The sequence below is a fragment of the Oncorhynchus clarkii genome, chromosome 12 (assembly GCF_045791955.1).
Source record: "Oncorhynchus clarkii lewisi isolate Uvic-CL-2024 chromosome 12, UVic_Ocla_1.0, whole genome shotgun sequence".
NCBI classification, from domain to species: Eukaryota; Metazoa; Chordata; class Actinopteri; order Salmoniformes; family Salmonidae; genus Oncorhynchus; species Oncorhynchus clarkii.
The window spans coordinates 92,457,835-92,468,053 of NC_092158.1; the positions used below are offsets into that span (position 1 = coordinate 92,457,835).

General features: G+C 50.5%; 1 protein-coding gene across 1 annotated transcript in view; it reads right to left on the minus strand.

The window, feature by feature from the left end:
* LOC139421666 (myosin-11-like) overlaps positions 1–10,219 on the minus strand; it is a 195,888-nt gene that overhangs the window by 11,451 nt on the left and 174,218 nt on the right. Inside the window, exons 31-39 of the mRNA XM_071172756.1 lie at positions 7,740–7,892; positions 7,098–7,201; positions 6,573–6,717; positions 5,686–5,898; positions 5,153–5,365; positions 4,620–4,781; positions 3,365–3,493; positions 2,958–3,043; positions 848–971 (exon numbers count right to left, since the gene is read on the minus strand). Coding sequence (XP_071028857.1) covers positions 848–971; positions 2,958–3,043; positions 3,365–3,493; positions 4,620–4,781; positions 5,153–5,365; positions 5,686–5,898; positions 6,573–6,717; positions 7,098–7,201; positions 7,740–7,892 — 1,329 coding nt within the window. The remainder of the gene's footprint in view (positions 1–847; positions 972–2,957; positions 3,044–3,364; positions 3,494–4,619; positions 4,782–5,152; positions 5,366–5,685; positions 5,899–6,572; positions 6,718–7,097; positions 7,202–7,739; positions 7,893–10,219) is intronic.

Sequence of the window (10,219 nt, forward strand, 5' to 3'; positions counted from 1 at the left end):
AGACAGTAAAGGGAAGAGGTAGGGAGACAGTAAAGGGAAGAGGTAGTGAGACAGTAAAGGGAAGAGGTAGGGAGACAGTAAAGGGAAGAGGTAGGGAGACAGTAAAGGGAAGAGGTAGGGAGACAGTAAAGGGAAGAGGTAGGAAGACAGTAAAGGGAAAAGGTAGGGAGACAATAAAGGGAAGAGGTAGAGAGACAGTAAAGGGAAGAGGTCGGGAGACAGTAAAGGGAAGAGGTAGGGAGACAGTAAAGGGAGACAGTAAAGGGAAGAGGTAGGGAGACAGTAAAGGGAAGAGGTAGGGAGACAGTAAAGGGAAGAGGTAGGGAGACAGTAAAGGGAAGAGGTAGGGAGACAGTAAAGGGAAGAGGTAGGGAGACAGTAAAGGGAAGAGGTAGGGAGACAGTAAAGGGAAGAGGTAGGGAGACAGTAAAGGGAAGAGGTAGGGAGGCAGTAAATGGAAGAGGTAGGGAGACAGTAAAGGGAAGAGGTAGGGAGACAGTAAAGGGAAGAGGTAGGGAGACAGTAAAGGGAAGAGGTAGGGAGACAGTAAAGGGAAGAGGTCGGGAGACAGTAAAGGGAAGAGGTAGGGAGACAGTAAAGGGAAGAGGTAGGGAGACAGTAAAGGGAAGAGGTAGGGAGACAGTAAATGGAAGAGGTAGGGAGACAGTAAAGGGAAGAGGTAGGGAGACAGTAAAGGGAAGAGGTAGGGAAGTCACTGAGTGTCTCTTGGTCTGCGCCTCCTCCCTTCACACTACCTAGTGCATACTCCCCTCCACGTAAACCCTACCTAAAGCACACTCCCCTCCCACCTACACACTACCTAGTGTAAACTCCCCTCCTCTCCTACCTGTTGCTGTGTCTTCCGGAGGCGGTCGTGGAGGTTCTCCATGTTGGCCTGCTCCTCTTCCAGCTCTTCCTCTAGCTGGCTGATCTTAGCCTCCAGACGACGCTTCTCATCAGACATCATAGATCTGAGAAGAGGAGGAAGAGGAGAGGAGGAGGAGGGAGGATAGGAGGAGGAGAGGAAGAGGAGGAGGAGCAGATGAGCAGAGACTTACAGTATAAATGTCAATAGTCTGCACTGAATTGAATGGGAGAAACTAATGAGTTAAAGGTAAGGCTTAGGTTTAAGTGTTAAGTTTGGGTTAAGGGTTAAGTTTAGGTTTAAGGCTTAAGTTTGGGTTAAGGGTTAAGTTTAAGGGTTAAGTTTTTGGTTAAGGGTTAGGTTTAAGGGTTAAGTTTGGGTTAAGGGTTAGGTCTAGGCATTAGGGTTAAGGTTAGTTTTAGGGTATGGTTAAGTTTGGGTTAAGGGTTAGGTTTAGGTTTAAGGGTTAAGTTTGGGTTAAAGGTTTAAGGGTTAAGGGTTAGGTTTAAGGGTTAAGTTTGGGTTAAGGGTTAGGTTAATGTTTAAGGGTTAAGTTTGGGTTAAGGGTTAGGGTTAAGGGTTAAGTTGGGTTAAGGGTTAGGGTTAAGGGTTCAGTTGGGTTAAGGGTTAGGTTTAAGGGTTAAGCTTGGGTCAAGGGTTAAGTTTAGGCATAAGGGTTAAGGTTAGTTTTAGGGTATGGTTAAGTTTGGGTTAAGGGTTAAGTTTGGGTTAAGGGTTAAGGTTAGTTTTAGGGTATGGTTAGGTTAAGGGTTAAGGTTAGTTTTAGGGTAGGGTTAAGTTTGGGTTAAGGGTTAAGTTTAGACATAAGGGTTAAGGTTAATTTTAGGGTAGGGTTAAGTTTGGGTTAAGGGTTAGGTTTAAGGGTTAAGTTTGGGTTAAGGGTTAAGGTTAGGTTTAAGGGTTACGTTTGGCTTAAGGGTTAAGTTTAGGCTTAAGGGTTAAGGTTAGTTTTAGGGTAGGGTTAAGTTTGGGATAAGGGTTATGGTTAGTTTTAGGGTAGGGTTAAGTTTGGGTTAAGGGTTAGGTTTAAGGGTTAAGTTTGGGTTAGGGTTAAGGTTAGTTTTAGGGGATGGTTTAGTTTGGGTTAAGGGTTAGGCATAAGGGTTAAGGTTAGTTTTAGGGTATGGTTAAGTTTGGGTTAAGGGTTAAGGTTAGTTTTAGGGTATGGTTAGGTTTGGGTTAAGGGTTAGGTTTAAGGGTTACGTTTGGGTTAAGGGTTAGGTTTAAGGGTTAAAGTTAGTTTTAGGGTATAGTTAGGTTTGGGTTAGGTTTGGGTTAAGGGTTAGGTTAGTTTTAGGGTATGGTTAGGTTTGGGTTAAGGGTTAGGTTTAAGGGTTAAGGTTAGTTTTAGGGTAGGGTTAGTTTTGGGTTAAGGGTTAGGTTAGTTTTAGGGTAGGGTTAGGTTTGGGTTAAGGGTTAAGATTAGTTTTAGGGTATGGTTAGGTTTGGGTTAAGGGTTAAGGTTAGTTTTAGGGCAGGGTTAGGTTTGGGTTAAGGGTTAAGATTAGTTTTAGGGTATGGTTAGGTTTGGGTTAAGGGTTAAGGTTAGTTTTAGGGTAGGGTTAGTTTTGGGTTAAGGGTTAGGTTAGTTTTAGGGTAGGGTTAGATTTGGGTTAAGGGTTATGTTAGTTTTAGGATAGGGTTAGATTTGGGTTAAGGGTTAGGTTAGTTTTAGGGTATGGTTAGGTTTGGGTTAGGTTTGGGTTAAGGGTTAGGTTAGTTTTAGGGTAGGGTTAGGTTTGGGTTAAGGGTTAGGTTTGGGTTAAGGGTTAGGTTTGGGTTAAGGGTTAGGTTAGTTTTAGGGTAGGGTTAGGTTTGGGTTAAGGGTTAGGTTAGTTTTAGGGTATGGTTAGGTTTGGGTTAAGGGTTAGGTGTTAACAGTACTGAGGATGTTGTCACATGTCCAGATGTTCTACATCAATACAGATGAAGGAAAATAGATGAGGCCTGTGTCCCATATTACATCCTATTCCCTTTATAGTGCACTACTTTAGACCACGGACCAATGGCCTATAGGGTGGCATTTGGGACACAGTCTAGGGGACCTTTTAAAAGTAGCCTACACACTCACTTCCCAGAGTTGCTGGCCAGATCCTCAGACATCTCATCTCTCTCTGTCTCGGCCTGCTTACGAGCCCTCTCTGCCGCAGCCAAGTCCTACAGGGGGGACAAAGAGTGAAGAGATGTAGGAGGAGAGATGGGGGGCATTTTAGGAGACAAGAACAGGAGAGAGACAGAGTGAAGGTTCTAGTGATGTGTGTATCACAAGGCAATATTCTCCCATGTTAACATGGGAGGACAAAGAGAGAGACAGAGGGAGGGGGGGGAAGGGCGAGAGAAGGGGGGAGAGAGAGAGGGAGAGAGAAGGGGGAGGACAACGAGAGAGAGAGGGAGAGAGAGGGGGGAGGGAGGGGCAGAGACAGAGGGGGGAGGACAAAGATAGAGGGAGAGAGGGGGGGGGGACAGAGAAGACTGTACCTCCTGTAGCTGCATGAAGCTGGCCTCCAGGGTCTTGGCTCTCCTCTCTGACTCCCTGGCTGAGGATAGTACCTCCTTCTGGGCTGCACGGGAATCCTCCACCTCCCTCTGGAGCTCCTTCATCTGGGCCTGAGGAGGTGGGAGGAGAAGGAATAGGCGCCGGAGAGGGAGGAAATGGAAGTCATTAGTGGAGAAATGCAGAGTCTACAGACAACTTCCCCCTACAGCCAGGATCAGAGTCTACAGACAACTTCCCCCCAAAGCCAGGATCAGAGTCTACAGACAACTTCCCCCCACAGCCAGGATCAGAGTCTACAGACAACTTCCCCCTACATCCAGGATCAGAGTCTACAGACAACTTCCCCTACAGCCAGGATCAGAGTCTACAGACAACTTCCCCCCACAGCCAGGATCAGAGTCTACAGACAACTTCCCCCCCAAAGCCAGGATCAGAGTCTACAGACAACTTCCCCCCACAGCCAGGATCAGAGTCTACAGACAACTTCCCCCCAAAGCCAGGATCAGAGTCTACAGACAACTTCCCCTGCAGCCAGGATCAGAGTCTACAGACAACTTCCCCCCAAAGCCAGGATCAGAGTCTACAGACAACTTCCCCCCCAAAGCCAGGATCAGAGTCTACAGATAGCTCTCCCCTACATCCAGGATCAGTCTACAGATAACTCTCCCCTACATCCAGGATCAGTCTACAGATAACTCTCCCCTACAGCCAGGATCAGTCTACAGATAACTCTCCCCTACATCCAGGATCAGTCTACAGATAACTCTCCCCTACATCCAGGATCAGTCTACAGATAACTCTCCCCTACATCCAGGATCAGTCTACAGATAACTCTCCCCTACATCCAGGATCAGTCTACAGATAACTCTCCCCTACAGCCAGGATCAGTCTACAGATAACTCTCTCCTACAGCCAGGATCAGAGTCTATAGACAACTTCCCCCTACATCCAGGATCAGAGTCTACAGACAACTTCCCCCTACATCCAGGATCAGAGTCCACAGACAACTTCCCCCTACAGCCAGGATCAGAGTCTACAGACAACTTCCCCCTACATCCAGGATCAGTCTACAGATAACTCTCCCCTACAGCCAGGATCAGTCTACAGATAACTCTCCCCTACAGCCCGGATCAGAGTCTACAGACAACTTCCCCCTACATCCAGGATCAGAGTCTACAGACAACTTCCCCCTACATCCAGGATCTCAGTGTTGTTCCTCTGTGGTGTGTGACTGACCTGTATCTTGCGCAGCTGTTTGACGGCCTCGTCACGCCCCCTACTGGTGGCTTCCACCTGGTCCTCCAGATCATTCACCTCTCCTTCCAGCTTCTTCCTCCCTACTGTCGCCCCCGCACGCTGCCTCCTCTCCTCCTCCAGCTCACCCTCCAGCTCACGCACCTGGAGGAGAGGGAGAGAGGGAGGGGAGAGGAGGGAGGAAGAGGCAGAGAGGTTAGAGGGCTGTCACCCCCACATGCTGCCTCCGCTCCTCCTCCAGCTCACGCCCCAGGAGAGAATGAGGGAGATTAGACACCCCCTCTCCTCCTCTCCTTCACCTGGTCCTACCTGTTTCCATAGTTGTTTCTACCTCTCCTCCTTCTGTCTCCTCCTCCCCTCCCCTGTCTCCTCCTCCCCTCCCCTGTCTTCTCGTCCCCTCCCCGTCTCCTACCTGTTTCAGTAGTTGTCTCCTCCTCCCCTCCCCTGTCTCCTCCTCTCCTCCCCTGTCTCCTCCTCTCCTCCCCCTGTCTTCTCGTCCCCTCCCCGTCTCCTACCTGTTTCAGTAGTTGTTTCCTCCTCTCCTCCCCCTGTTCGTCTCGTCCCTGCAGGTCTCTGTCATGCTGTGTCTTCATGGCCTGCGTGTTGACCTCCAGACGTAGCTTAGCATCCTCCGCGACCTGTAGCTCGTCCTCCAGCTCCTCCATCTGGGTCCGCATCTCATCCAGCACCGCCTCCAGACCTCGCTTCGTCTTCTCCAACTCATGGACCTGGCCAACCCACAACACAATCAGTCACAATGAACTTGACAACAGGGGCACGAGAGAGAGAGAGACAAAGAAAGAGAGAGCTTGATGGAGGGAGAGAAAGAGAAAGCTTAATGGAGAAAGAGGGGAAGAGAAAGAGAGGGAGAGAAAGGGAGAGAGTGAAAGAGAGGGCGAGAAAGGGAGATAGTGAAAGAGAGGGAGAGAGGGAGATAGTGAAAGGGAGAGAGTGAAAGAGAGAGAGAAAAAGAGAGGAAGAGAAAGAGAGGGAGAGAAAGGGAGAGAGTGAAAGATGAAGAGAGCAAGAGAGATACAAACACACTCACGTTCTTCCCGACATCGTCCTTGGAGCTGACCAGGTCCTCCATCTCTGCCCTGAGGGCCTTGTTGCTTCTCTCCTGCTCCTCCAGGGAGCCCTGCATCTCCTCCAAGGCCCTCCCCAGAGCCAGCGCCCGCGTCTCCTTCTCTCTGGCCTCCGCCTCCGCTCGGTCACGCTCCTCAGCATACTTACCGGAGATGGAACGCTCCTCTGCTAGCATCTGAGAGAGGGGAGGAGAGGTGGGAGGGAGGGAGGAAGAGGGGAGGAGAGGTGGGAGGGAGGGAGGGAGGGAGAGGGAGAGGGGAGGAGTGGAGTGGTGGGAGGGAGGGAGGGAGGGTGGGAGGGAGGGAGAGGAGAGGGGAGAGAGAGGAGATGAGAAAATAACAGATTTTCACAGGTGGAGGCAAAGATAATAGCTGTTAAAGGTTGGCAAGACAGCACAAACAGATACGGAACCAGGCTGACTTCCCTTTCTTAATTGCCCCTGAGGGGATAAATTAAGTTGAATTGAATTGGATTGAATTGAACTGAGTTGAATCGATTTGAGTTTAATGAAGTTGAATTAAGTTGAATTGAGTTGAAATGAATTGAAATGAGTTGAATTGAATTGAACGGAGTTGAATCGACTTGAGTTTAATGAAGTTGAATTGAGTTGAATTGAGTTGAAATGAATTGAAATGAGTTGAATTGAATTGAACTGAGTTGAATCGATTTGAGTTTAATGAAGTTGAATTGAGTTGAATTGAGTTGAAATGAGTTGAATTGAATTGAACTGAGTTGAATCGATTTGAGTTTAATGAAGTTGAATTGAGTTGAAATGAGTTGAATTGAATTGAACTGAGTTGAATCGATTTGAGTTTAATGAAGTTGAATTGAGTTGAACGGACTACTAACCTGGTCAAACTTCCTCTGTTTCTTTTCCAGGTTGGAGACCAAGGTTCTCTGGTTGTCCAGGTCCATCAGAATGTCCTCCAGTTCCTGCTGTAGTCGGATCCTGTTCTTCTCCAGTTTATCATAGGCACACACCTTCTCCTCATACCTACAAACACACCATGGAGGAGCAACATACGGTTAGTTATATATATATTATATACAGTATGTCTATACAGATGCAGGATCTTCATTTGACCAGTAATGACGCAGCAAAATAATCCTGCAGCAACAGGATTTGAACGTTTTAAAGTCCATAATGTTGCTACTAGCTAGTCCCCCACAAAAAAAGTGCAATACTGTTAATATAACCCAGGTTTTCCAGTGAATTTATTTAAATCACGAAGATCATCTGCTCATTCCTGCTGCGCAGGAAAATTGTCAGCAACAAATTGAGTGATCAAATTAAGATCCTACACATGTTTTATTCTAAATATATATATCACTATTATATACAGTATATTTATCTTATATGTGTAATTGTCGTACTGTGAGTTGGCAGCCTCCAGGTCTCTCTGCAGGCGTTTCTTCCCCTCCTCCAGGACTTCCACTGTTCCCTGCTGCTCATCCAGATGCTTCTTACAGTCAGACAGCTGACGAGAGAGGGGTCAAAGGTCAAACTCTATATTCTCTTTCTGTAACAGTACTGACCTCTCTCTCTCTCTCTCTCTCTCTACTGACCTGCATGTTGAAGCTAGAGGCCTGTCTCTCTACTGACCTGCATGTTGAGGCTGGAGGCCTGTCTCTCTTCTGACCTGCATGTTGAGGCTGGAGGCCTGTCTCTCTACTGACCTGCATGTTGAGGCTGGAGGCCTGTCTCTCTACTGACCTACATGTTGAGGATGGAGGCCTGTCTCTCCACTGACCTGCATGTTGAGGCTGGAGGCCTGTCTCTCTCTACTGACCTGCATGTTGAGGCTGGAGGCCTGTCTCTCTCTACTGACCTGCATGTTGAGGCTGGAGGCCTGTCTCTCTACTGATCTGCATGTTGAGGCTGGAGGCCTGTCTATCTACTGACCTGCATGTTGAGGCTGGAGGCCTGTCTCTCTACTGACCTGCATGTTGAGGCTGGAGGCCTGTCTCTCTCTACTGACCTGCATGTTGAGGCTGGAGGCCTGTCTCTGTACTGACCTGCATGTTGAGGCTGGAGGCCTGTCTCTCCACTCCTCTCTTGGCCTCTGTCTCTTCCTCCAGCTGTTCGAGAAGGTTGTTCCTGTCTTCCTCTGTCTGGCGAAGACGACCTGACAGGCTCAGCTTCTGACGAGTCTCCTCTGACAACAACTCCTGGAGGGGGGAGGGGAGGAGAGAGAGAGAGAGGAGGAGAGAGGAGGAGAGAGGAGAGGGGTAGGGGAGAGAGGAGGAGAGAGGGAGAGAGGGGGGAGAGATGAGGAGAGAGGGGGAGGGAGGGGAGAGAGGGAGAGGGGGTGGGAGGAGAGAGGAGAGAGGGGGAGGGAGGGGAGAGAGGGAGAGGGGGTGGGAGGAGAGAGGGGAGGTGGGGGAGGGGGGAGGAGAGAGGGGGAGGGGGAGGGAGGAGAGGGGGAGGGGAGAGAGGAGGAGGGGGGGAGGAGAGAGAGGAGGAGAGGAGGAGGGGAGAGAGGAGGAGAGGGTGGAGAGAGGAGGAGAGGGAGAGGGGAGAGAGGAGGAGAGGGAGAGGGGAGAAAGGAGGAGAAAGGGAGAGAGGGGGGAGAGAGGAGGAGAGGGGGAGGGGAGAGAGGAGGAGGGGAGAGAGGAGGAGAGAGGGGGAGGGGAGAGAGGAGGAGAGGAGGAGAGAGGGGGGAGAGAGGAGGAGGGGAGAGAGGAGGAGAGAGGGGGAGGGGAGAGAGGAGGAGAGGAGGAGAGAGGGGGGAGAGAGGAGGAGAAAGGGAGAGTGGGGGAGAAAGGGAGAGAAAGGGAGAGAGTGGGGAGAGAGGGGGAGAAAGGGAGAGAGGAGGAGAGGAGGAGAGAGGGGGAGAGAGGAGGAGAAAGGGAGAGAGGGGGGACAGAGGGGGAGAAAGGGAGAGAGGGGGGAGAGAGGGGGAGAAAGGGAGAGAGGAGGAGAGGAGGAGAGAGGGGGGAGAGAGGAGGAGAAAGGGAGAGAAGGGGGAGAAAGGGAGAGAGGGGGGAGAGAGGGGGAGAAAGGGAGAGAGGGGGGAGAGAGGGGGAGAGAGAGGGAGAGAGGGGGAGAGAGGGGGAGAGGGGGAGAGGGGGAGAGAGGGGGAGAAAGGGAGCGAGGGGGGAGAGAGGGGGAGAGAGGAGGAGAAAGGGAGAGAGGAGGAGAAAGGGAGAGAGGAGGAGAAAGGGAGAGAGGGGAAACAGATAAACATAAACAGGTTGTGGTAGTGTGTTGTTGTTCACTTTAGCCTCAAACTTAAAATGACTTAAAAAACAAAGTATTAGACAGGGGGGCAACCGTAAAATAAACTCTATCTGTCACTCCGAGAAGGTAACCCTGTCAGCTGAACATCCCATATCTATTCAGTGTTTCCCCTACCAGTTGTTCTGTGAAGTAAGTCAGAGAGTCCTGTAGGTCTGAGTCTCACCCGAGAGTCCTGTAGGTCTGAGTCTCACCCGAGAGTCCTGTAGGTCTGAGTCTCACCTGAGAGTCCTGTAGGTCTGAGTCTCACCTGAGAGTCCTGTAGGTCTGAGTCTCACCCGAGAGTCCTGTAGGTCTGAGTCTCACCCGAGAGTCCTGTAGGTCTGAGTCTCACCCGAGAGTCCTGTAGGTCTGAGTCTCACCCGAGAGTCCTGTAGGTCTGAGTCTCACCCGAGAGTCCTGTAGGTCTGAGTCTCACCCGAGAGTCCTGTAGGTCTGAGTCTCACCTGAGAGTCCTGTAGGTCTGAGTCTCACCTGAGAGTCCTGTAGGTCTGAGTCTCACCTGAGAGTCCTGTAGGTCTGAGTCTCACCTGAGAGTCCTGTAGGTCTGAGTCTCACCTGAGAGTCCTGTAGGTCTGAGTCTCACCTGAGAGTCCTGTAGGTCTGAGTCTCACCTGAGAGTCCTGTAGGTCTGAGTCTCACCTGAGAGTCCTGTAGGTCTGAGTCTCACCTGAGAGTCCTGTAGGTCTGAGTCTCACCTGAGAGTCCTGTAGGTCTGAGTCTCACCTGAGAGTCCTGTAGGTCTGAGTCTCACCTGAGAGTCCTGTAGGTCTGAGTCTCACCTGAGAGTCCTGTAGGTCTGAGTCTCACCTGAGAGTCCTGTAAGTCTGAGTCTCACCCGAGAGTCCTGTAGGTCTGAGTCTCACCCGAGAGTCCTGTAGGTCTGAGTCTCACCCGAGAGTCCTGTAGGTCTGAGTCTCACCCGAGAGTCCTGTAGGTCTGAGTCTCACCTGAGAGTCCTGTAGGTCTGAGTCTCACCCGAGAGTCCTGTAGGTCTGAGTCTCACCTGAGAGTCCTGTAGGTCTGTCTCACCCGAGAGTCCGGTAGGTCTGTCTCACCCGAGAGTCCTGTAGGTCTGAGTCTCACCCGAGAGTCCTGTAGGTCTGAGTCTCACCTGAGAGTCCTGTAGGTCTGAGTCCTGTAGGTCTGAGTCTCACCTGAGAGTCCTGTAGGTCTGTCTCACCCGAGAGTCCTGTGGGTCTGAGTCTCACCAGAGAGTCCTGTAGGTCTGAGTCCTGTAGGTCTGAGTCTCACCTGA